Here is a 27,839-nt window from a genome sequence, read left to right as displayed (position 1 = left end):
GACCAATAAAGAAACGTATTTAATCTGTTCACTCAAATGCTTTTGATACACAATAAAGAACACAATAGTTCAAATGCAAAAACATAATGCATTAAAAAGTGACAGTAAAGTATTTCAAGTTAATTCAGCTCTGTTTCACCAGAGTTCTTTCACAGTGACGGGAACATCAAACTGGCTTGGAGGTCCAGAATTTGAGGGCTCTAGAGAATGCCAGTGTTTTCAATAGTGCCCTGTATCAGCCCTGTATCAGCCCTGTGTTGGACATGTTGATTGGGCTCAGGCCTGGGATTTATTCAAAAGACGCGTTGTGTAACTACCAACAATGCGTTTTTGCAGCGATTGCATTCATGGTAAGTGCTGCTGACATCGGCTCCAGTGTCACAGAGACGGCGAGGAGGGCCTAACCGTCAGTTCCCCAGGATCCTCTCGTAACAGTCAGCCCGGCCAGATCTGCAGCCCACCATGCTGGAGGAGAGAGAAACATCGTACAAAGGAAATGTGGTGACGCTTTACATGACAGGGTCCTTATTTCTGTCATTATTCTTGTACCGTGTAACAAGTATTGGAAATGTTCTTTGTAACCCCGTACTGGTGCTGTGTTCAAAACAGCTGTGAACTGGGAACTCTCCCACTTCAGTGAGTTCAAGGCAAGTGGAAACTCAGGGTAAAAAACGGTGGCTAGGGCTGATGATGTCACATCTTACCTGTCAGGTATGGTGGCTAGGACTGATGATGTCACATCTTACCTGACAGGTATGGTGGCTAGGACTGATGATGTCACATCTTACCTGTCAGGTATGGTGGCTAGGACTGATGATGTCACATCTTACCTGTCAGGTATGGTGGCTAGGACTGATGATGTTACATCTTACCTGTCAGGTATGGTGGCTAGGACTGATGATGTCACATCTTACCTGTCAGGTATGGTGGCTAGGACTGATGATGTCACATCTTACCTGACAGGTATGGTGGCTAGGACTGATGATGTCACATCTTACCTGTCAGGTATGGTGGCTAGGACTGATGATGTCACATCTTACCTGTCAGGTATGGTGGCTAGGACTGATGATGTCACATCTTACCTGTCAGGTATGGTGGCTAGGACTGATGATGTCACATCTTACCTGACAGGTATGGTGGCTAGGACTGATGATGTTACATCTTACCTGACAGGTATGGTGGCTAGGACTGATGATGTCACAGCTTACCTGACAGGTATGGTGGCTAGGACTGATGATGTCACGACTTACCTGACAGGTATGGTGGCTAGGACTGATGATGTCATATCGTACCTGACAGGTATGGTGGCTAGGACTGATGATGTCACATCTTATCTGACAGGTATGGTGGCTAGGACTGATGATGTCATATCGTACCTGACAGGTATGGTGGCTAGGACTGATGATGTCACATCTTACCTGACAGGTATGGTGGCTAGGACTGATGATGTCACAGCTTACCTGACAGGTATGGTGGCTAGGACTGATGATGTCACGACTTACCTGACAGGTATGGTGGCTAGGACTGATGATGTCATATCGTACCTGACAGGTATGGTGGCTAGGACTGATGATGTCACATCTTATCTGACTAGTATGGTGGCCAGGACTGATGATGTCATATCGTACCTGACTGGTATGGTGGCCAGGACTGATGATGTCATATCGTACCTGACAGGTATGGTGGCCCGGACTGATGATGTCATATCGTACCTGACCGGTATGGTGGCCAGGACTGATGATGTCATATCGTACCTGACAGGTATGGTGGCCAGGACTGATGATGTCATATCGTACCTGACAGGTATGGTGGCCAGGACTTATGATGTCATAACCTACCTGACAGGTATGATGGCTAAGACTGATGATGTCACATCTTACCTGACAGGTATGGTGGCTAGGACTGATGATGTCATAACGTACCTGACAGGTATGGTGGCCAGGACGGTGATAATGCTGGACAGGGTGAAGACGAACCCGGGAACCAGTCCAGCGTAGCCTGGTACACCTTGGTGTAGATGGGAGTGTAGGCCAGGCTAGCGATCTTAAAGGACAGCTGCAGTGAGATGAGGGTGATCCCTGTGAAGCACAAATGCCTTTCAAAATGTGTTGCATTATGGGATACAAATAGTTTGACTGTTGCCTTTGTGTGATCTAAGGTCATGTTCACTGCTTTTGCGTTTTGCCGGCTGCACCATGCAGCAGTCGCCTGGCTAGTGGGAGAAGCTATTATCAAACTATTGTTTTTTGCGGGGGGTGGTTCAACAGCACGAACGTGACCAAGACAGGAACCAACTTTACTGTAATTAGAGGCTCAGATGAAACCAAGATTGAAGTCTTTGGCCTGAATGCAAAGCGTCACGTCTAGCGTCTGTTAACCTAATGTGTAGTCTGCTAACCTAATGTGTAGTCTGTTAACCTAATGTGTAGTCTGCTAACCTAATGTGTAGTCTGCTAACCTAATGTGTAGTCTGCTAACCTAATGTGTAGTCTGCTAACCTAATGTGTAGTCTGCTAACCTAATGTGTAGTCTGCTAACCTAATGTGTAGTCTGCTAACCTAATGTGTAGTCTGCCTGCTCTAACCTAATGTGTAGTCTGCCTGCTCTAACCTAATGTGTAGTCTGCCTGCTCTAACCTAATGTGTAGTCTGCTAACCTAATGTGTAGTCTGCTAACCTAATGTGTAGTCTGCTAACCTAATGTGTAGTCTGCTAACCTAATGTGTAGTCTGCTAACCTAATGTGTAGTCTGCTAACCTAATGTGTAGTCTGCCTGCTCTAACCTAATGTGTAGTCTGCCTGCTCTAACCTAATGTGTAGTCTGCCTGCTCTAACCTAATGTGTAGTCTGCCTGCTCTAACCTAATGTGTAGTCTGCTAACCTAATGTGTAGTCTGCTAACCTAATGTGTAGTCTGCTAACCTAATGTGTAGTCTGCCTGCTCTAACCTAATGTGTAGTCTGCTAACCTAATGTGTAGTCTGCTAACCTAATGTCTAGTCTGCTAACCTAATGTCTAGTCTGCTAACCTGTGTAGTCTGCTAACCTAATATGTAGTCTGTTAATCTAATGTGTAGTCTGCTAACCTAATGTGTAGTCTGCTAAGCTAATATGAAGTCTGTTAACCTAATGTGTAGTCTGTTAACCTAATGTGTAGTCTGGTAACCTAATGTGTAGTCTGCCCACTCCAACCTAATGTGGAGTCTGCAAACCTAATGTGTAGTCTGCAAACCTAATGTGTAGTCTGCTAACCTAATGTGTAGTCTGCTAACCTAATGTGTAGTCTGCTAACCTAATGTGTAGTCTGCAAACCTAATGTGTAGTCTGCTAACCTAATGTGTAGTCTGCTAACCTAATGTGTAGTCTGCAAACCTAATGTGTAGTCTGCAAACCTAATGTGTAGTCTGCAAACCTAATGTGTAGTCTGCAAACCTAATGTGTAGTCTGCTAACCTAATGTGTAGTCTGCTAACCTAATGTGTAGTCTGCTAACCTAATGTGTAGTCTGCCTGCTCTAACCTAATGTGTAGTCTGCTAACCTAATGTGTAGTCTGCTAACCTAATGTCTAGTCTGCTAACCTAATGTCTAGTCTGCTAACCTGTGTAGTCTGCTAACCTAATATGTAGTCTGTTAATCTAATGTGTAGTCTGTTAACCTAATGTGTAGTCTGGTAACCTAATGTGTAGTCTGCCCACTCCAACCTAATGTGGAGTCTGCTAACCTAATGTGTAGTCTGCTAACCTAATGTGTAGTCTGCTAACCTAATGTGTAGTCTGCTAACCTAATGTGTAGTCTGCTAACCTAATGTGTAGTCTGCTAACCTAATGTGTAGTCTGCTAACCTAATGTGTAGTCTGCCTGCTCTAACCTAATGTGTAGTCTGCCTGCTCTAACCTAATGTGTAGTCTGCCTGCTCTAACCTAATGTGTAGTCTGCCTGCTCTAACCTAATGTGTAGTCTGCCTGCTCTAACCTAATGTGTAGTCTGCTAACCTAATGTGTAGTCTGCTAACCTAATGTGTAGTCTGCTAACCTAATGTGTAGTCTGCCTGCTCTAACCTAATGTGTAGTCTGCTAACCTAATGTGTAGTCTGCTAACCTAATGTCTAGTCTGCTAACCTAATGTCTAGTCTGCTAACCTGTGTAGTCTGCTAACCTAATATGTAGTCTGTTAATCTAATGTGTAGTCTGCTAACCTAATGTGTAGTCTGCTAACCTAATATGAAGTCTGTTAACCTAATGTGTAGTCTGTTAACCTAATGTGTAGTCTGCCCACTCCAACCTAATGTGGAGTCTGCAAACCTAATGTGTAGTCTGCAAACCTAATGTGTAGTCTGCTAACCTAATGTGTAGTCTGCTAACCTAATGTGTAGTCTGCTAACCTAATGTGTAGTCTGCAAACCTAATGTGTAGTCTGCTAACCTAATGTGTAGTCTGCTAACCTAATGTGTAGTCTGCAAACCTAATGTGTAGTCTGCAAACCTAATGTGTAGTCTGCAAACCTAATGTGTAGTCTGCAAACCTAATGTGTAGTCTGCTAACCTAATGTGTAGTCTGCTAACCTAATGCGTAGTCTGCTAACCTAATGCGTAGTCTGCTAACCTAATGTGTAGTCTGCTAACCTAATGTGTAGTCTGCTAACCTAATGTGTAGTCTGCTAACCTAATATGAAGTCTGTTAACCTAATGTGTAGTCTGTTAACCTAATGTGTAGTCTGCTAACCTAATGTGTAGTCTGCTAACCTAATGTGTAGTCTGCTAACCTAATGTGTAGTCTGCTAACCTAATGTGTAGTCTGCCTGCTCTAACCTAATGTGTAGTCTGCCTGCTCTAACCTAATGTGTAGTCTGCTAACCTAATGTGTAGTCTGCTAACCTAATGTGTAGTCTGCCTGCTCTAACCTAATGTGTAGTCTGCTAACCTAATGTGTAGTCTGCTAACCTAATGTCTAGTCTGCTAACCTAATGTCTAGTCTGCTAACCTGTGTAGTCTGCTAACCTAATATGTAGTCTGTTAATCTAATGTGTAGTCTGTTAACCTAATGTGTAGTCTGGTAACCTAATGTGTAGTCTGCCCACTCCAACCTAATGTGGAGTCTGCAAACCTAATGTGTAGTCTGCTAACCTAATGTGTAGTCTGCTAACCTAATGTGTAGTCTGCTAACCTAATGTGTAGTCTGCAAACCTAATGTGTAGTCTGCTAACCTAATGTGTAGGCTGCTAACCTAATGTGTAGTCTGCAAACCTAATGTGTAGTCTGCAAACCTAATGTGTAGTCTGCAAACCTAATGTGTAGTCTGCAAACCTAATGTGTAGTCTGCTAACCTAATGTGTAGTCTGCTAACCTAATGCGTAGTCTGCTAACCTAATGCGTAGTCTGCTAACCTAATGTGTAGTCTGCTAACCTAATGTGTAGTCTGCTAACCTAATGTGTAGTCTGCTAACCTAATATGAAGTCTGTTAACCTAATGTGTAGTCTGTTAACCTAATGTGTAGTCTGCTAACCTAATGTGTAGTCTGCTAACCTAATGTGTAGTCTGCTAACCTAATGTGTAGTCTGCTAACCTAATGTGTAGTCTGCCTGCTCTAACCTAATGTGTAGTCTGCCTGCTCTAACCTAATGTGTAGTCTGCTAACCTAATGTCTAGTCTGCTAACCTGTGTAGTCTGCTAATCTAATATGTAGTCTGTTAATCTAATGTGTAGTCTGCTAACCTAATGTGTAGTCTGCTAACCTAATATGAAGTCTGTTAACCTAATGTGTAGTCTGCTAACCTAATGTGTAGTCTGTTAACCTAATGTGTAGTCTGCTAACCTAATGTGTAGTCTGCTAACCTAATGTCTAGTCTGCTAACCTGTATAGTCTGCTAAGCTAATATGTAGTCTGTTAACCTAATGTGTAGTCTGCTAACCTAATGTGTAGTCTGCTAACCTAATGTGTAGTCTGCTAACCTAATGTGTAGTCTGCTAACCTAATATGTAGTCTGTTAACCTAATGTGTAGTCTGCTAACCTAATGTGTAGTCTGCTAACCTAATGTGTAGTCTGCAAACCTAATGTGTAGTCTGCCTGCTCTAACCTAATGTGTAGTCTGCTAACCTAATGTGTAGTCTGTTAACCTAATGTGTAGTCTGCTCGCTCCAACCTAATGTGTAGTCTGCTAACCTAATGTGTAGTCTGCTAACCTAATGTGTAGTCTGCTAACCTAATGTGTAGTCTGCTCGCTCCAACCTAATGTGTAGTCTGCTAACCTAATGTGTAGTCTGCTAACCTAATGTGTAGTCTGCTAACCTAATGCGTAGTCTGCTAACCTAATGTGTAGTCTGCTAACCTAATGTGTAGTCTGTTAACCTAATGTGTAGTCTGTTAACCTAATGTGTAGTCTGCTAACCTATTGTGTAGTCTGGTAACCTAATGTGTAGTCTGCCCACTCCAACCTAATGTGGAGTCTGCAAACCTAATGTGTAGTCTGCAAACCTAATGTGTAGTCTGCTAACCTAATGTGTAGTCTGCTAACCTAATGTGTAGTCTGCTAACCTAATGTGTAGTCTGCAAACCTAATGTGTAGTCTGCTAACCTAATGTGTAGTCTGCTAACCTAATGTGTAGTCTGCAAACCTAATGTGTAGTCTGCAAACCTAATGTGTAGTCTGCAAACCTAATGTGTAGTCTGCAAACCTAATGTGTAGTCTGCAAACCTAATGTGTAGTCTGCTAACCTAATGTGTAGTCTGCTAACCTAATGCGTAGTCTGCTAACCTAATGCGTAGTCTGCTAACCTAATGCGTAGTCTGCTAACCTAATGTGTAGTCTGCTAACCTAATGTGTAGTCTGCTAACCTAATGTGTAGTCTGCTAACCTAATGTGTAGTCTGCTAACCTAATATGTAGTCTGTTAACCTAATGTGTAGTCTGCTAACCTAATGTGTAGTCTGCTAACCTAATGTCTAGTCTGCAAACCTAATGTGTAGTCTGCCTGCTCTAACCTAATGTGTAGTCTGCTAACCTAATGTGTAGTCTGTTAACCTAATGTGTAGTCTGCTCGCTCCAACCTAATGTGTAGTCTGCTAACCTAATGTGTAGTCTGCTAACCTAATGTCTAGTCTGCTAACCTAATGTCTAGTCTGCTAACCTGTGTAGTCTGCTAATCTAATATGTAGTCTGTTAATCTAATGTGTAGTCTGCTAACCTAATGTGTAGTCTGCTAACCTAATATGAAGTCTGTTAACCTAATGTGTAGTCTGCTAACCTAATGTGTAGTCTGTTAACCTAATGTGTAGTCTGCTAACCTAATGTGTAGTCTGCTAACCTAATGTCTAGTCTGCTAACCTGTATAGTCTGCTAAGCTAATATGTAGTCTGTTAACCTAATGTGTAGTCTGCTAACCTAATGTGTAGTCTGCTAACCTAATGTGTAGTCTGCTAACCTAATGTGTAGTCTGCTAACCTAATATGTAGTCTGTTAACCTAATGTGTAGTCTGCTAACCTAATGTGTAGTCTGCTAACCTAATGTCTAGTCTGCAAACCTAATGTGTAGTCTGCCTGCTCTAACCTAATGTGTAGTCTGCTAACCTAATGTGTAGTCTGTTAACCTAATGTGTAGTCTGCTCGCTCCAACCTAATGTGTAGTCTGCTAACCTAATGTGTAGTCTGCTAACCTAATGTGTAGTCTGCTAACCTAATGTGTAGTCTGCTCGCTCCAACCTAATGTAGTCTGCTAACCTAATGTGTAGTCTGCTAACCTAATGTGTAGTCTGCTAACCTAATGCGTAGTCTGCTAACCTAATGTGTAGTCTGCTAACCTAATGTGTAGTCTGCTAACCTAATGTGTAGTCTGTTAACCTAATGTGTAGTCTGCTAACCTATTGTGTAGTCTGGTAACCTAATGTGTAGTCTGCCCACTCCAACCTAATGTGGAGTCTGCAAACCTAATGTGTAGTCTGCAAACCTAATGTGTAGTCTGCTAACCTAATGTGTAGTCTGCTAACCTAATGTGTAGTCTGCTAACCTAATGTGTAGTCTGCAAACCTAATGTGTAGTCTGCTAACCTAATGTGTAGTCTGCTAACCTAATGTGTAGTCTGCAAACCTAATGTGTAGTCTGCAAACCTAATGTGTAGTCTGCAAACCTAATGTGTAGTCTGCAAACCTAATGTGTAGTCTGCTAACCTAATGTGTAGTCTGCTAACCTAATGCGTAGTCTGCTAACCTAATGCGTAGTCTGCTAACCTAATGCGTAGTCTGCTAACCTAATGTGTAGTCTGCTAACCTAATGTGTAGTCTGCTAACCTAATGTGTAGTCTGCTAACCTAATGTGTAGTCTGCTAACCTAATATGTAGTCTGTTAACCTAATGTGTAGTCTGCTAACCTAATGTGTAGTCTGCTAACCTAATGTCTAGTCTGCAAACCTAATGTGTAGTCTGCCTGCTCTAACCTAATGTGTAGTCTGCTAACCTAATGTGTAGTCTGTTAACCTAATGTGTAGTCTGCTCTGCTCCAACCTAATGTGTAGTCTGCTAACCTAATGTGTAGTCTGCTAACCTAATGTGTAGTCTGCTAACCTAATGCGTAGTCTGCTAACCTAATGTGTAGTCTGCTAACCTAATGTGTAGTCTGTTAACCTAATGTGTAGTCTGTTAACCTAATGTGTAGTCTGCTAACCTATTGTGTAGTCTGGTAACCTAATGTGTAGTCTGCCCACTCCAACCTAATGTGGAGTCTGCAAACCTAATGTGTAGTCTGCAAACCTAATGTGTAGTCTGCTAACCTAATGTGTAGTCTGCTAACCTAATGTGTAGTCTGCTAACCTAATGTGTAGTCTGCAAACCTAATGTGTAGTCTGCTAACCTAATGTGTAGTCTGCTAACCTAATGTGTAGTCTGCAAACCTAATGTGTAGTCTGCAAACCTAATGTGTAGTCTGCAAACCTAATGTGTAGTCTGCAAACCTAATGTGTAGTCTGCTAACCTAATGTGTAGTCTGCTAACCTAATGCGTAGTCTGCTAACCTAATGCGTAGTCTGCTAACCTAATGTGTAGTCTGCTAACCTAATGTCTAGTCTGCAAACCTAATGTGTAGTCTGCCCGCTCCAACCTAATGTCTAATCTGTTAACCTAATGTGTAGTCTGCTAACCTAATGTGTAGTCTGCTAACCTAATGTGTAGTCTGCTAACCTAATGTCTAGTCTGCAAACCTAATGTGTAGTCTGCCTGCTCCAACCTAATGTGTAGTCTGCTAACCTAATGTGTAGTCTGCTAACCCAATGTGTAGTCTGTTAAGCTAATGTGTAGTCTGCTCGCTCCAACCTAATGTGTAGTCTGCTCGCCTCCAACCTAATGTGTAGTCTGCTAACCTAATGTGTAGTCTGCTAACCTAATGTGTAGTCTGCTAACCTAATGTGTAGTCTGCCTGCTCTAACCTAATGTGTAGTCTGCCTGCTCTAACCTAATGTGTAGTCTGCTAACCTAATGTGTAGTCTGCTAACCTAATGTGTAGTCTGCTAACCTAATGTGTAGTCTGCTAACCTAATGTGTAGTCTGCCAACCTAATGTGTAGTCTGCCTGCTCTAACCTAATGTGTAGTCTGCTAACCTAATGTGTAGTCTGCTAACCTAATGTGTAGTCTGCTAACCTAATGTGTAGTCTGCTAACCTAATGTCTAGTCTGCTAACCTAATGTCTAGTCTGCTAACCTGTGTAGTCTGCTAATCTAATATGTAGTCTGTTAATCTAATGTGTAGTCTGCTAACCTAATGTGTAGTCTGCTAACCTAATATGAAGTCTGTTAACCTAATGTGTAGTCTGCTAACCTAATGTGTAGTCTGTTAACCTAATGTGTAGTCTGCTAACCTAATGTGTAGTCTGCTAACCTAATGTCTAGTCTGCTAACCTGTATAGTCTGCTAAGCTAATATGTAGTCTGTTAACCTAATGTGTAGTCTGCTAACCTAATGTGTAGTCTGCTAACCTAATGTGTAGTCTGCTAACCTAATGTGTAGTCTGCTAACCTAATATGTAGTCTGTTAACCTAATGTGTAGTCTGCTAACCTAATGTGTAGTCTGCTAACCTAATGTCTAGTCTGCAAACCTAATGTGTAGTCTGCCTGCTCTAACCTAATGTGTAGTCTGCTAACCTAATGTGTAGTCTGTTAACCTAATGTGTAGTCTGCTCGCTCCAACCTAATGTGTAGTCTGCTAACCTAATGTGTAGTCTGCTAACCTAATGTGTAGTCTGCTAACCTAATGTGTAGTCTGCTCGCTCCAACCTAATGTGTAGTCTGCTAACCTAATGTGTAGTCTGCTAACCTAATGTGTAGTCTGCTAACCTAATGCGTAGTCTGCTAACCTAATGTGTAGTCTGCTAACCTAATGTGTAGTCTGTTAACCTAATGTGTAGTCTGTTAACCTAATGTGTAGTCTGCTAACCTATTGTGTAGTCTGGTAACCTAATGTGTAGTCTGCCCACTCCAACCTAATGTGGAGTCTGCAAACCTAATGTGTAGTCTGCAAACCTAATGTGTAGTCTGCTAACCTAATGTGTAGTCTGCTAACCTAATGTGTAGTCTGCTAACCTAATGTGTAGTCTGCAAACCTAATGTGTAGTCTGCTAACCTAATGTGTAGTCTGCTAACCTAATGTGTAGTCTGCAAACCTAATGTGTAGTCTGCAAACCTAATGTGTAGTCTGCAAACCTAATGTGTAGTCTGCAAACCTAATGTGTAGTCTGCTAACCTAATGTGTAGTCTGCTAACCTAATGCGTAGTCTGCTAACCTAATGCGTAGTCTGCTAACCTAATGCGTAGTCTGCTAACCTAATGTGTAGTCTGCTAACCTAATGTGTAGTCTGCTAACCTAATGTGTAGTCTGCTAACCTAATGTGTAGTCTGCTAACCTAATATGTAGTCTGTTAACCTAATGTGTAGTCTGCTAACCTAATGTGTAGTCTGCTAACCTAATGTCTAGTCTGCAAACCTAATGTGTAGTCTGCCTGCTCTAACCTAATGTGTAGTCTGCTAACCTAATGTGTAGTCTGTTAACCTAATGTGTAGTCTGCTCGCTCCAACCTAATGTGTAGTCTGCTAACCTAATGTGTAGTCTGCTAACCTAATGTCTAGTCTGCTAACCTAATGTCTAGTCTGCTAACCTGTGTAGTCTGCTAATCTAATATGTAGTCTGTTAATCTAATGTGTAGTCTGCTAACCTAATGTGTAGTCTGCTAACCTAATATGAAGTCTGTTAACCTAATGTGTAGTCTGCTAACCTAATGTGTAGTCTGTTAACCTAATGTGTAGTCTGCTAACCTAATGTGTAGTCTGCTAACCTAATGTCTAGTCTGCTAACCTGTATAGTCTGCTAAGCTAATATGTAGTCTGTTAACCTAATGTGTAGTCTGCTAACCTAATGTGTAGTCTGCTAACCTAATGTGTAGTCTGCTAACCTAATGTGTAGTCTGCTAACCTAATATGTAGTCTGTTAACCTAATGTGTAGTCTGCTAACCTAATGTGTAGTCTGCTAACCTAATGTCTAGTCTGCAAACCTAATGTGTAGTCTGCCTGCTCTAACCTAATGTGTAGTCTGCTAACCTAATGTGTAGTCTGTTAACCTAATGTGTAGTCTGCTCGCTCCAACCTAATGTGTAGTCTGCTAACCTAATGTGTAGTCTGCTAACCTAATGTGTAGTCTGCTAACCTAATGTGTAGTCTGCTCGCTCCAACCTAATGTGTAGTCTGCTAACCTAATGTGTAGTCTGCTAACCTAATGTGTAGTCTGCTAACCTAATGCGTAGTCTGCTAACCTAATGTGTAGTCTGCTAACCTAATGTGTAGTCTGTTAACCTAATGTGTAGTCTGTTAACCTAATGTGTAGTCTGCTAACCTATTGTGTAGTCTGGTAACCTAATGTGTAGTCTGCCCACTCCAACCTAATGTGGAGTCTGCAAACCTAATGTGTAGTCTGCAAACCTAATGTGTAGTCTGCTAACCTAATGTGTAGTCTGCTAACCTAATGTGTAGTCTGCTAACCTAATGTGTAGTCTGCAAACCTAATGTGTAGTCTGCTAACCTAATGTGTAGTCTGCAAACCTAATGTGTAGTCTGCAAACCTAATGTGTAGTCTGCAAACCTAATGTGTAGTCTGCAAACCTAATGTGTAGTCTGCTAACCTAATGTGTAGTCTGCTAACCTAATGCGTAGTCTGCTAACCTAATGCGTAGTCTGCTAACCTAATGCGTAGTCTGCTAACCTAATGTGTAGTCTGCTAACCTAATGTGTAGTCTGCTAACCTAATGTGTAGTCTGCTAACCTAATGTGTAGTCTGCTAACCTAATATGTAGTCTGTTAACCTAATGTGTAGTCTGCTAACCTAATGTGTAGTCTGCTAACCTAATGTCTAGTCTGCAAACCTAATGTGTAGTCTGCCTGCTCTAACCTAATGTGTAGTCTGCTAACCTAATGTGTAGTCTGTTAACCTAATGTGTAGTCTGCTCGCTCCAACCTAATGTGTAGTCTGCTAACCTAATGTGTAGTCTGCTAACCTAATGTGTAGTCTGCTAACCTAATGTGTAGTCTGCTAACCTAATGTCTAGTCTGCAAACCTAATGTGTAGTCTGCCTGCTCCAACCTAATGTGTAGTCTGCTAACCTAATGTGTAGTCTGCTAACCCAATGTGTAGTCTGTTAAGCTAATGTGTAGTCTGCTCGCTCCAACCTAATGTGTAGTCTGCTCGCTCCAACCTAATGTGTAGTCTGCTAACCTAATGTGTAGTCTGCTAACCTAATGTGTAGTCTGCTAACCTAATGTGTAGTCTGCTAACCTAATGTGTAGTCTGCTAACCTAATGTGTAGTCTGCCTGCTCTAACCTAATGTGTAGTCTGCCAGCTCTAACCTAATGTGTAGTCTGCTAACCTAATGTGTAGTCTGCTAACCTAATGTGTAGTCTGCTAACCTAATGTGTAGTCTGCTAACCTAATGTGTAGTCTGCCAACCTAATGTGTAGTCTGCCTGCTCTAACCTAATGTGTAGTCTGCTAACCTAATGTGTAGTCTGCTAACCTAATGTGTAGTCTGCTAACCTAATGTGTAGTCTGCTAACCTAATGTCTAGTCTGCTAACCTAATGTCTAGTCTGCTAACCTGTGTAGTCTGCTAATCTAATATGTAGTCTGTTAATCTAATGTGTAGTCTGCTAACCTAATGTGTAGTCTGCTAACCTAATATGAAGTCTGTTAACCTAATGTGTAGTCTGCTAACCTAATGTGTAGTCTGTTAACCTAATGTGTAGTCTGCTAACCTAATGTGTAGTCTGCTAACCTAATGTCTAGTCTGCTAACCTGTATAGTCTGCTAAGCTAATATGTAGTCTGTTAACCTAATGTGTAGTCTGCTAACCTAATGTGTAGTCTGCTAACCTAATGTGTAGTCTGCTAACCTAATGTGTAGTCTGCTAACCTAATATGTAGTCTGTTAACCTAATGTGTAGTCTGCTAACCTAATGTGTAGTCTGCTAACCTAATGTCTAGTCTGCAAACCTAATGTGTAGTCTGCCTGCTCTAACCTAATGTGTAGTCTGCTAACCTAATGTGTAGTCTGTTAACCTAATGTGTAGTCTGCTCGCTCCAACCTAATGTGTAGTCTGCTAACCTAATGTGTAGTCTGCTAACCTAATGTGTAGTCTGCTAACCTAATGTGTAGTCTGCTCGCTCCAACCTAATGTGTAGTCTGCTAACCTAATGTGTAGTCTGCTAACCTAATGTGTAGTCTGCTAACCTAATGCGTAGTCTGCTAACCTAATGTGTAGTCTGCTAACCTAATGTGTAGTCTGTTAACCTAATGTGTAGTCTGTTAACCTAATGTGTAGTCTGCTAACCTATTGTGTAGTCTGGTAACCTAATGTGTAGTCTGCCCACTCCAACCTAATGTGGAGTCTGCAAACCTAATGTGTAGTCTGCAAACCTAATGTGTAGTCTGCTAACCTAATGTGTAGTCTGCTAACCTAATGTGTAGTCTGCTAACCTAATGTGTAGTCTGCAAACCTAATGTGTAGTCTGCTAACCTAATGTGTAGTCTGCTAACCTAATGTGTAGTCTGCAAACCTAATGTGTAGTCTGCAAACCTAATGTGTAGTCTGCAAACCTAATGTGTAGTCTGCAAACCTAATGTGTAGTCTGCTAACCTAATGTGTAGTCTGCTAACCTAATGCGTAGTCTGCTAACCTAATGCGTAGTCTGCTAACCTAATGCGTAGTCTGCTAACCTAATGTGTAGTCTGCTAACCTAATGTGTAGTCTGCTAACCTAATGTGTAGTCTGCTAACCTAATGTGTAGTCTGCTAACCTAATATGTAGTCTGTTAACCTAATGTGTAGTCTGCTAACCTAATGTGTAGTCTGCTAACCTAATGTCTAGTCTGCAAACCTAATGTGTAGTCTGCCTGCTCTAACCTAATGTGTAGTCTGCTAACCTAATGTGTAGTCTGTTAACCTAATGTGTAGTCTGCTCGCTCCAACCTAATGTGTAGTCTGCTAACCTAATGTGTAGTCTGCTAACCTAATGTCTAGTCTGCTAACCTAATGTCTAGTCTGCTAACCTGTGTAGTCTGCTAATCTAATATGTAGTCTGTTAATCTAATGTGTAGTCTGCTAACCTAATGTGTAGTCTGCTAACCTAATATGAAGTCTGTTAACCTAATGTGTAGTCTGCTAACCTAATGTGTAGTCTGTTAACCTAATGTGTAGTCTGCTAACCTAATGTGTAGTCTGCTAACCTAATGTCTAGTCTGCTAACCTGTATAGTCTGCTAAGCTAATATGTAGTCTGTTAACCTAATGTGTAGTCTGCTAACCTAATGTGTAGTCTGCTAACCTAATGTGTAGTCTGCTAACCTAATGTGTAGTCTGCTAACCTAATATGTAGTCTGTTAACCTAATGTGTAGTCTGCTAACCTAATGTGTAGTCTGCTAACCTAATGTCTAGTCTGCAAACCTAATGTGTAGTCTGCCTGCTCTAACCTAATGTGTAGTCTGCTAACCTAATGTGTAGTCTGTTAACCTAATGTGTAGTCTGCTCGCTCCAACCTAATGTGTAGTCTGCTAACCTAATGTGTAGTCTGCTAACCTAATGTGTAGTCTGCTAACCTAATGTGTAGTCTGCTCGCTCCAACCTAATGTGTAGTCTGCTAACCTAATGTGTAGTCTGCTAACCTAATGTGTAGTCTGCTAACCTAATGCGTAGTCTGCTAACCTAATGTGTAGTCTGCTAACCTAATGTGTAGTCTGTTAACCTAATGTGTAGTCTGTTAACCTAATGTGTAGTCTGCTAACCTATTGTGTAGTCTGGTAACCTAATGTGTAGTCTGCCCACTCCAACCTAATGTGGAGTCTGCAAACCTAATGTGTAGTCTGCAAACCTAATGTGTAGTCTGCTAACCTAATGTGTAGTCTGCTAACCTAATGTGTAGTCTGCTAACCTAATGTGTAGTCTGCAAACCTAATGTGTAGTCTGCTAACCTAATGTGTAGTCTGCTAACCTAATGTGTAGTCTGCAAACCTAATGTGTAGTCTGCAAACCTAATGTGTAGTCTGCAAACCTAATGTGTAGTCTGCAAACCTAATGTGTAGTCTGCTAACCTAATGTGTAGTCTGCTAACCTAATGCGTAGTCTGCTAACCTAATGCGTAGTCTGCTAACCTAATGCGTAGTCTGCTAACCTAATGTGTAGTCTGCTAACCTAATGTGTAGTCTGCTAACCTAATGTGTAGTCTGCTAACCTAATGTGTAGTCTGCTAACCTAATATGTAGTCTGTTAACCTAATGTGTAGTCTGCTAACCTAATGTGTAGTCTGCTAACCTAATGTCTAGTCTGCAAACCTAATGTGTAGTCTGCCTGCTCTAACCTAATGTGTAGTCTGCTAACCTAATGTGTAGTCTGTTAACCTAATGTGTAGTCTGCTCGCTCCAACCTAATGTGTAGTCTGCTAACCTAATGTGTAGTCTGCTAACCTAATGTGTAGTCTGCTAACCTAATGCGTAGTCTGCTAACCTAATGTGTAGTCTGCTAACCTAATGTGTAGTCTGTTAACCTAATGTGTAGTCTGTTAACCTAATGTGTAGTCTGCTAACCTATTGTGTAGTCTGGTAACCTAATGTGTAGTCTGCCCACTCCAACCTAATGTGGAGTCTGCAAACCTAATGTGTAGTCTGCAAACCTAATGTGTAGTCTGCTAACCTAATGTGTAGTCTGCTAACCTAATGTGTAGTCTGCTAACCTAATGTGTAGTCTGCAAACCTAATGTGTAGTCTGCTAACCTAATGTGTAGTCTGCTAACCTAATGTGTAGTCTGCAAACCTAATGTGTAGTCTGCAAACCTAATGTGTAGTCTGCAAACCTAATGTGTAGTCTGCAAACCTAATGTGTAGTCTGCTAACCTAATGTGTAGTCTGCTAACCTAATGCGTAGTCTGCTAACCTAATGCGTAGTCTGCTAACCTAATGTGTAGTCTGCTAACCTAATGTCTAGTCTGCAAACCTAATGTGTAGTCTGCCCGCTCCAACCTAATGTCTAATCTGTTAACCTAATGTGTAGTCTGCTAACCTAATGTGTAGTCTGCTAACCTAATGTGTAGTCTGCTAACCTAATGTCTAGTCTGCAAACCTAATGTGTAGTCTGCCTGCTCCAACCTAATGTGTAGTCTGCTAACCTAATGTGTAGTCTGCTAACCCAATGTGTAGTCTGTTAAGCTAATGTGTAGTCTGCTCGCTCCAACCTAATGTGTAGTCTGCTCGCTCCAACCTAATGTGTAGTCTGCTAACCTAATGTGTAGTCTGTTAACCTAATGTGTAGTCTGCTCGCTCCAACCTAATGTGTAGTCTGCTAACCTAATGTGTAGTCTGCTAACCTAATGTGTAGTCTGCTAACCTAATGTGTAGTCTGCTAACCTAATGTCTAGTCTGCTAACCTAATGTGTAGTCAGCTAACCTAATGTGTAGTCTGCTAACCTAATGTGTAGTCTGCTAACCTAATGTGTAGTCTGCTAACCTAATGTGTAGTCTGCTAACCTAATGTCTAGTCTGCAAACCTAATGTGTAGTCTGCCCGCTCCAACCTAATGTGTAGTCTGCTAACCTAATGTGTAGTCTGTTAACCTAATGTGTAGTCTGCTCGCTCCAACCTAATGTGTAGTCTGCTAACCTAATGTGTAGTCTGCTAACCTAATGTGTAGTCTGCTAACCTAATGTGTAGTCAGCTAACCTAATGTGTAGTCTGCTAACCTAATGTGTAGTCTGCTAACCTAATGTGTAGTCTGCTAACCTAATGTGTAGTCTGCTAACCTATTGTGTAGTCTGTTAACCTAATGTGTAGTCAGCTAACCTAATGTGTAGTCTGCTAACCTAATGTGTAGTCTGCTAACCTAATGTGTAGTCTGCTAACCTAATGTGTAGTCTGCTAACCTATTGTGTAGTCTGTTAACCTAATGTGTAGTCTGCTAACCTAATGTGTAGTCTGCTAACCTAATGTGTAGTCTGCTAACCTAATGTGTAGTCTGCCCACTCCAACCTAATGTGTAGTCTGCAAACCTAATGTGTAGTCTGCAAACCTAATGTGTAGTCTGCAAAACTACATAAAGGGATCTGGTATTAGTGTACCAAGTTTGGTACTTGTATCAAAAAGTGCAATGATCTGGAAGGTATATTTGGTTCTTACAGACTAGAATATAGAGGGTGCTACTGTTGGTCTGAGAAGGAAGCAGCTTGGTGCAGGGATTATGTCAATGGGTAAAATACATTTCCTATCTTCTCTCGTTTCCAAGTCTATTCAATTCTTAACAAACAGAAAGCCATTCTGACTGTATAAATATCATGGAGAGGGTTATAATAACAGGCAGTCTCCATCTCAAATGGCACCCTATTCCCTATGGTGTAAACTTAACCCATATAGCTCTGGTCAAAAGTAGTGCACTATATAGGGAATAGGGTTCCATAGGGCTCTGGTCTAAAGTAGTGCACTATATAGGGAATAGGGTTCTATTAGGGCTCTGGTCTAAAGTAGTGCACTATATAGGGAATAGGGTTCCATATAGCTCTGGTCAAAAGTAGTGCACTATATAGGGAATAGGGTTCCATAGGGTTCTGGTCTAAAGTAGTGCACTATATAGGGAATAGGGTTCCATAGGGCTCTGGCCTAAAGTAGTGCACTATATAGGGAATAGGGTTCCATAGGGCTCTGGTCTAAAGTAGTGCACTATACAGGGAATAGGGTTCTATTTGGGATGGTATGTTATAATTAAACCAGAACTGGATGAACAAGCTAGTTGAGGACGCCTGGCTAAAGATGGCGTCAGAAGGAAAGCACATCTCTTCATGCCGGGGTGTTCAATAGCTTGACGTGTTGCATGCCAGTTGTATCTTCCCCTTTTTAACCTCGTAACAGCAGAACAGGGAAGAGGATCACCTGTTCTGGTTCAACCACATACTAACGACAGCGTTGTTATTGTTATTCTCCTCGTCAGAAAACAGGGTGAGCCCCAAATGGCACCTTAACCCCTAAAGATATGAAAGGCTTAGTAGTGGACTATATTGGGACCTAATCTCGGTTAAACCAGAACTAAAATGTAGTGTGGTATACGTAGTGGTCCAACATGACACTAATCTACCCTACTGGTTTCTCCCTAACATGACATTAATCTACCCTACTGGTTTCTCCCTAACATGACACTAATCCACCCTACTGGTGACACTAATCTACCCTACTGGTTTCTCCCTAACATGACACTAATCTACCCTACTGGTTTCTCCCTAACATGACACTAATCCACCCTACTGGTTTCTCCCTACATGACACTAATCTACCCTACTGTTTTCTCCCTAACATGACACTAATCTACCCTACTGGTTTCTCCCTAACATGACACTAATCTACCCTACTGGTGACACTAATCTACCCTACAGGTTTCTCCCTAACATGACACTAATCTACCCTACTGGTGACACTAATCTACCCTACTGGTTTCTCCCTAACATGACACTAATCTACCCTACTGGTTTCACCCTAACATGACACTAATCTACCCTACTGGTTTCTCCCTAACATGACACTAATCTACCCTACTGGTGACACTAATCTACCCTACAGGTTTCTCCCTAACATGACACTAATCTACCCTACTGGTGACACTAATCTACCCTACTGGTTTCTCCCTAACATGACACTAATCTACCCTACTGGTGACACTAATCTACCCTACTGGTTTCTCCCTAACATGACACTAATCCACCCTACTGGTGACACTAATCTACCAAACTGGTTTCTCCCTAACATGACACTAATCTACCCTACTGGTTTCTCCCTAACATGACACTAATCCACCCTACTGGTGACACTAATCTACCCTACTGGTTTCTCCCTAACATGACACTAATCTACCCTACTGGTTTCTCCCTAACATGACACTAATCTACCCTACTGGTTTCTCCCTAACATGACACTAATCTACCCTACTGGTTTCACCCTAACATGACACTAATCTACCCTACTGGGTTCTCCCTAACATGACACTAATCTACCCTACTGGTGACACTAATCTACCCTACTGGTTTCTCCCTAACATGACACTAATCTACCCTACTGGTGACACTAATCTACCCTACTGGTTTCTCCCTAACATGACACTAATCTACCCTACTGGTGACACTAATCTACCCTACTGGTTTCACCCTAACATGACACTAATCTACCCTACTGGGTTCTCCCTAACATGACACTAATCTACCCTACTGGTGACACTAATCTACCCTACTGGTTTCTCCCTAACATGACACTAATCTACCCTACTGGTGACACTAATCTACCCTACTGGTTTCTCCCTAACATGACCCTAATCTACCCTACTGGTTTCACCCTAACATGACACTAATCTACCCTACTGGTTTCTCCCTAACATGACACTAATCTAAACTACTGGTGACACTAATCTACCCTACTGGTTTCTCCCTAACATGACAATAATCTACCCTACTGGTGACACTAATCTACCCTACTGGTTTCTCCCTAACATGACACTAATCTACTCTACTGGTGTCTCCCTAACATGACACTAATCTACCCTACGGGTGACACTAATCTACTCTGCTGGTTTCTCCCTAACATGACATGAATCTACTCTACTGGTGACACTAATCCACCCTACTGGTTTCTCCCTAACATGACACCAATCTACCCTACTGGTGACACGAATCTACCCTACTGGTTTCTCCCTAACATGACACTAATCTACTCTACTGGTTTCTCCCTAACATGACACTAATCCACCCTACTGGTTTCTCACTAACATGACACTAATCCACCCTACTGGTTTCTCCCTAACATGACACTAATCTACCCTACTGGTTTCTCCCTAACATGACACTAATCTACCCTACTGGTTTCTCCCTAACATGACACTATTCTACCCTACTGGTTTCTCCCTAACATGACACTAATCCACCCTACTGGTGACACTAATCCACCCTATTGGTGACACTAATCCACCCTACTGGTGACACTAATCCACCCTACTGGTTTCTCCCTAACATGACACTAATCCACCCTACTGGTTTCTCCCTAACATGACACTAATCCACCCTACTGGTTTCTCCCTAACATGACACTAATCTACCCTACGGGTTTCTCCCTAACATGACACTATTCTACCCTACTGGTTTCTCCCTAACATGACACTAATCCACCCTACTGGTGACACTAATCTACCCTACTGGTTTCTCCCTAACATGACACTAATCTACCCTACTGGTTTCCCCCTAACATGACACTAATCTACCCTACTGGTTTCTCCCTAACATGACACTAATCCACCCTACTGGTTTCTCCCTAACATGACACTAATCTACCCTACTGGTGACACTAATCTACCCTACTGGTTTCTCCCTAACATGACACTAATCTACTCTACTGGTTTCTCCCTAACATGACACTAATCTACCCTACTGGTGACACTAATCTACTCTACTGGTTTCTCCCTAACATGACACTAATCTACCCTACTGGTGACACTAATCTACCCTACTGGTTTCTCCCTAACATGACACTAATCTACCCTACAGGTTTCTCCCTAACATGACACTATTCTACCCTACTGGTTTCTCCCTAACATGACACTATTCTACCCTACTGGTTTCTCCCTAACATGACACTAATCCACCCTACTGGTGACACTAATCCACCCTATTGGTGACACTAATCCACCCTACTGGTGACACTAATCCACCCTACTGGTTTCTCCCTAACATGACACTAATCCACCCTACTGGTTTCTCCCTAACATGACACTAATCTACCCTACGGGTTTCTCCCTAACATGACACTATTCTACCCTACTGGTTTCTCCCTAGCATGACACTAATCTACCCTACTGGTTTCTCCCTAACATGACACTAATCCACCCTACTGGTGACACTAATCCACCCTACTGGTTTCTCCCTAACATGACACTAATCCACCCTACTGGTTTCTCCCTAACATGACACTAATCTACACTACGGGTTTCTCCCTAACATGACACTATTCTACCCTACTGGTTTCTCCCTAAAATGACACTAATCTACCCTACTGGTTTCTCCCTAACATGACACTAATTCACCCTACTGGTGACACTAATCCACCCTACTGGTTTCTCCCTAACATGACACTAATCTACCCTACTGGTTTCTCCCTAACGTGACACTAATCCACCCTACTGGTGACACTAATCCACCCTACTGGTGACACTAATCTACCCTACTGGTTTCACCCTAACATGACACTAATCCACCCTACTGGTGACACTAATCTACCCTACTGGTTTCTCCCTAACATGCCACTAATCTACCCTACTGGTTTCTCCCTAACATGACACTAATCCACCCTACTGGTTTCCCCTAACATGACACTAATCCACCCTACTGGTGACACTAATCCACCCTACTGGTTTCTCCCTAACATGACACTAATCCACCCTACTGGTTTCTCCCTAACATGACACTAATCTACACTACGGGTTTCTCCCTAACATGACACTATTCTACCCTACTGGTTTCTCCCTAACATGACACTAATCTACCCTACTGGTTTCTCCCTAACATGACACTAATTCACCCTACTGGTGACACTAATCCACCCTACTGGTTTCTCCCTAACATGACACTAATCTACCCTACTGGTTTCTCCCTAACGTGACACTAATCCACCCTACTGGTGACACTAATCCACCCTACTGGTGACACTAATCTACCCTACTGGTTTCACCCTAACATGACACTAATCCACCCTACTGGTGACACTAATCTACCCTACTGGTTTCTCCCTAACATGACACTAATCTACCCTACTGGTTTCTCCCTAACATGACACTAATCCACCCTACTGGTTTCCCCTAACATGACACTAATCCACCCTACTGGTGACACTAATCTACCCTACTGGTTTCTCCCTAACATGACACTAATCCACCCTACTGGTGACACTAATCCACCCTACTGGTGACACTAATCCACCCTACTGGCTTCACCCTAGCACTCTGTGTTGTAAGGGAATGCGTTGTCATTCATGACTTGCGTCACCCTACGTTGCAGGCTCCAGAAAGTGAGTATAAACAGTGGTTAGCCAACTGCGTTGTGTCATAGCAGATGTGAGTGAATGACACATCGGTGCGTACAGTATGTGATCAATGGAAAGGTCAGGAAGTCTCTTATGTTTGCTTATTTATTGAACCTTTTATTTATTATTTAACTTGGAAAGTCAGTTAAGAACAAATTGTTATTTACAATGACGATCTACCCCGGGCCAAACCCTAACGACGCTGGGCCAATTGGACACCGCCCTATGGGACTCCCAATCACGGCCGGTTGTGATACAACCTTTGAATCGAACCAGGGTCTGTAGTGACGCCTCCTTGTCCTCTATGTCATTTGCCAAATATGTGTGGCGTATTATGAATGGAGTGGCAAGGACTGGAATGCAAACACAAACAGGTCTAGATCTGGATTGTAAACACAAACAGGTCTAGATCTGGATTGTAAACACAAACAGGTCTAGATCTGGATTGTAAACACAAACAGGTCTAGATCTGGATTAAACACAAACAGGTCTAGATCTGGATTGTAAACACAAACAGGTCTAGATCTGGATTAAACACAAACAGGTCTAGATCTGGATTGTAAACACCAACAGGTCTAGATCCATGTAATCATATTCATTGTGATCTAAAAAGGTAAAACGGATCCTAAATCAGCACCGTTAACTTTGAGACGCTTGACACATACGGCCGCAGTTATGGTTGAGAGACAGACATGAACCACAGGACTTACCGTACGATGAGCCGTTCACCTGTTTAGACAGCAGAGCCCGGATGGTTGGCATGGGAATCAGAGCAAACAGGGTCAGGGCTCGAGCTGAAACAGAAATGTGAGGAAGGGTGTGAATACAAAAACAATTCAGGTGAAGAATTACAGACAAGATCAGGTGACCATTCCAGCAGAATATGTTTAGGGTCTATTGTGTTCTAGTCTGTTCAGCCTCCTGGGTACCTCTCCCTGTAGTAACTATTGTGTTCTAGTCTGTTCAGCCTCCTGGGTGATTTTGTAAGAAAGAAGTGAGTCTAACCACAATTCTGTTGAAACCCGTCGATAGGGGAGCACCACTTATACTCTAGTGTTTCCACTACCTCTCCCTGTAGTAACTACCTCTCCCTGTAGTAACTACCTCTCCCTGTAGTAACTACCTCTCCTGTAGTAACTACCTCTCCCTGTAGTAACTACCTCTCCTGTAGTAACTACCTCTCCCTGTAGTAACTACCTCTCCTGTAGTAACTACCTCTCCTGTAGTAACTACCTCTCCCTGTAGTAACTACCTCTCCCTGTAGTAACTACCTCTCCTGTAGTAACTACCTCTCCCTGTAGTAACTACCTCTCCCTGTAGTAACTACCTCTCCCTGTAGTAACTACCTCTCTCTGTAGTAACTACCTCTCCTGTAGTAACTACCTCTCCTTACAGTAACTACCTCTCCCTGTAGTAACTACCTCTCCCTGTAGTAACTACCTCTCCTGTAGTAACTACCTCTCCCTGTAGTAACTACCTCTCCTGTAGTAACTACCTCTCCTGTAGTAACTACCTCTCCCTGTAGTAACTACCTCTCCTGTAGTAACTACCTCTCCCTGTAGTAACTACCTCTCCCTGTAGTAACTACCTCTCCCTGTAGTAACTACCTCTCCTGTAGTAACTACCTCTCCCTGTAGTAACTACCTCTCCATGTAGTAACTACCTCTCCTACAGTAACTACCTCTCCCTGTAGTAACTACCTCTCCCTGTAGTAACTACCTCTCCCAATAGTAACTACCTCCCCTGTAGTAACTACCTGTCCACACACACACTACCCTACCTCCCCCTCCACACACACACTACCCTACCTCCCCTCCACACACACACACTACCCTACTTCCCCCTCCACACACACACACTACCCTACCTCCCCCTTCCACACACACACACACACTACCCTACCTCCCCCTCCACACACACACACTACCCTACCTCCCACTTCCACACACACACACTACCCTACCTCCCCCTTCCACACACACACACTACCCTACCTCCCCCTTCCACACACACACACACACACACACACACACACACACACACACACACACACACACACACACACACACACACACACACACACTACCCTACCTACCCCCCCTTCCACACACACACTACCCTACCTCCCCCCTCCACACACACACACACTACCCTACCTCCCCTTCCACACACACACACACTACCCTACCTCCCCCTCCACACACACACTACCCTACCTCCCCCTCCACACACACACACTACCCTACCCCCTTCCACACACACACACACCTACTACCCTCCCCCTTCCACACACACCTACTACCCTCCCCCTTCTCTCACACACACACTGCCCTCCTTCCACACACACACACACACACACTACCCTCCCCCCCTTCCACACACACACACACACACACACACACACACACACCCTCCCCCTTCCACACACACACACACACTACCCTCCCCTTCTCTCACACACACTACCCTCCCCCTCCACACACTACCCTACCCCCCTCCACACACATACACACTACCCCCCTTCCACACACACACACACACACACACACACTACCCTCCCCTTCCACACACACACACACACTACCCTCCCCTTCTCTCACACACACACTACCCTCCCCCTCTACACACTACCCTCCCCCTTCCACACACACACACTACCCTCCCCCTCCACACACACACACACACACACACACACACACACACACACACACACACACACACACACACACACACACACACACACACACACACACACACACACACACACACACACACACTAACCTCCCTCCCCCTCCACACCATTGATCTACACAACCTGTAAACCCTGTCAGAAACGAGAAGCTGAAACATACAGGAGGATGTCTGATTTAGTATATTTAAAAAGACAGCGGCACCTTGTTTATTTAAAAACAAGTCTTCACACACCATCACACCATGCTACATTGTGGAGGCCTGGAACAGTCTCCTTCCTCATTCCAACTCAATGACAGAGTTACTGCAGGCGGAGATGTATGTGTGCCTGCCTGTCTGCCTCTCTGTCTGCCTGTCTGTCTCCCTGTCTGTCTGCCTGTCTGCCTGTCTGCCTGCCTGCAGGCATTTGTCCAAGCAGTTAGATTTTCTTGGGCAAAGTACAGTTCTCATAAATCTATCATAAATTATTGGCTACTGTACTAAATGTAATTGGCTACTGTAAATACATGTAATTACACTCTGATAAGGGCACTGTAAATAAAACATATTATTATCTTACCCAGATAGAACATGTATGTTGCCGTGACGAAGGCCATGAAGTAGATCCCGGCAGCGAAGGACACCATGCCGATGATGATGAGGGTGACGTCACTCACCCATCTGGACATTACCATGACACCCAGGAAGCTCGTCAGGAAGACCACGAACCCGGCGGCGTTACCGTAACCTACCTGTTGATGTGTTTTGGTTTAACCAGAGCCCGATATTGCAAGAGTTAATTCTCACAAGTCATAACTCTGAAATAAGGTTTTTGTCCTAGATCTTTGTTTTGTGCCATCATTCCAACTCTTTGTCAAACATGTTTGGCATGACAGGGCAAGGAGTGACATGATGGTACAAACAGACTGGTAAAACCAGGCTACAAAATGCACATCTTGTTTGATTTAATCAGGACTAATCATGTAATATATATATTTATATGTATATTTTTTTGTTTTACCCCCAAATAAAATATATTTGAACTTACCTGTGTAGCACTCCAGTTCAGGGGCTCCTTCATCTCAAAGGTCACCAGTATCTCCATCCCACCTCCCACGGCCACGTCATATAAAATACCGCTCGCGAAGAGAAGCAGAATGTTCAATATATTCCTGGAATTTCGCTCAGTGAAGAAGCCATTGGTCTCGTTGCGCTCCTGCGCGCTTGTCGAGACACTTGGCATTAGAAAGAAGAAGGTTGTGTAGATAAGACACAAAAAGTAGAGGAAAACACTCAGGCTCACTAACAGAGTCCCCTGTTTAAAATCCACACTGTACAACTGGAAGAGGTGCCCCGACGCTAGACTACCGACGAGACCGGCTACTCCGTAGACCAGTTCAATATGCATCATGTGGAGAGAGCGGTCCTCCTCGGTGGAGGTGAGCGACACCAGGGCCATGACCCCGGCCCAGTAGGAGCAGAACCCGCCGCTGAGTCCGTGGACCACCACCCCCCCGAACATAGCCTGTATCGGGAGATCCATCACTATGACCAGGAGCAGGACCACTCTGGAGACCAGGTAACCCACCAGAGGGATCACGATGGGGATCTTCCGGTACCCCAGGTCCCCTACCTTGGATGGATGTATGAATGAATTGTATTAGACATATTTAATGAAACACACAAAGTTGCCATTTAAGTACGACAATAGGCTATATATAAAAAAACGATCCAGGAATAAAACAATGTATCGATTTACCTTGGCTAAAAGAATAGCGGGTAGGATCGGTACGAATTTGGCCAGCATATTATATATCATGTAGAAGTTGGACATAGCTTTCTGCCGGCTGTCTTCGGTGGGGGTGGGAGAGAGCGCGTCGGTCATGTTGGCGCATCTCTCCTTGACCACCATCTGCAAACCGGTGTCGAAAAACGCGCTGGCTATTTGGGCACATAAAACCACCGGCTCGATGCGTTTACGCATTTTCCCGAATGACAACATGATTAGTCCCGATAGAAACCGACAGGCAGACTTTAAAAATAAATGGACAGATTACACTCCCAACGCCTAAACTAACCAAGGAATGTCACCTGTCCATGTCTGGATGACTGTAGACATTTGCGCTTTACTGATCACGACATACCCTATCCAATACCCATTCATGTCTAGTTCCGTGTTTCAAACCGAGCCATGAGCTCACAGAGTAGATTATGTACGTACATGATGACAAAAGACTGGGTGGGACTGGGAGTGGTACGAAAGCTTCTTAGGGAAGTTGGCACAGAACAAATATTAAAACAAGCCTAACTGCACAGTGTTCATTTTGGCATTCGTTTTTGTGATATAGTCTAGTCTTGGTCATTTTGACAAAAATATAATTAAATCACATGTTTTGTCATTTGAATAATGACTAGTGGAGGAAAAAGTACCAGACTTGATTAAAAGTATAAATACCTTAACAGAAAGTTACTGAAGTAAAAGTGAAAGTCACCCAGTAAAATACTACTTGAGTAAAAGTATTTGGTTTTAAATATCCTTTTTAAGTATCAAAAGTAAAAGTTTGAATA

General features: G+C 42.9%; 1 protein-coding gene across 1 annotated transcript; it reads right to left on the bottom strand.

Annotated features, from left to right (window-relative positions):
* On the bottom strand, positions 1–27,475 carry LOC121838632 (thymic stromal cotransporter homolog). The gene is made up of 6 exons (XM_042326372.1): positions 27,031–27,475; positions 26,320–26,904; positions 25,852–26,023; positions 23,312–23,395; positions 1,923–2,078; positions 1–465 (listed from the first exon to the last, which is right to left on the bottom strand). The coding sequence occupies exons 1-6, from the start codon at positions 27,271–27,273 to the stop codon at positions 401–403; spliced, it is 1,305 nt and encodes a 434-aa protein (XP_042182306.1). The 5' UTR covers positions 27,274–27,475; the 3' UTR covers positions 1–400.
* Between the last annotated feature and the right edge of the window lie 364 nt (positions 27,476–27,839).

Source organism: Oncorhynchus tshawytscha, linkage group LG09 (assembly GCF_018296145.1).
Source record: "Oncorhynchus tshawytscha isolate Ot180627B linkage group LG09, Otsh_v2.0, whole genome shotgun sequence".
NCBI classification, from domain to species: domain Eukaryota; kingdom Metazoa; phylum Chordata; class Actinopteri; order Salmoniformes; family Salmonidae; genus Oncorhynchus; species Oncorhynchus tshawytscha.
This window is presented reverse-complemented; position numbering and strand designations above follow the sequence as displayed.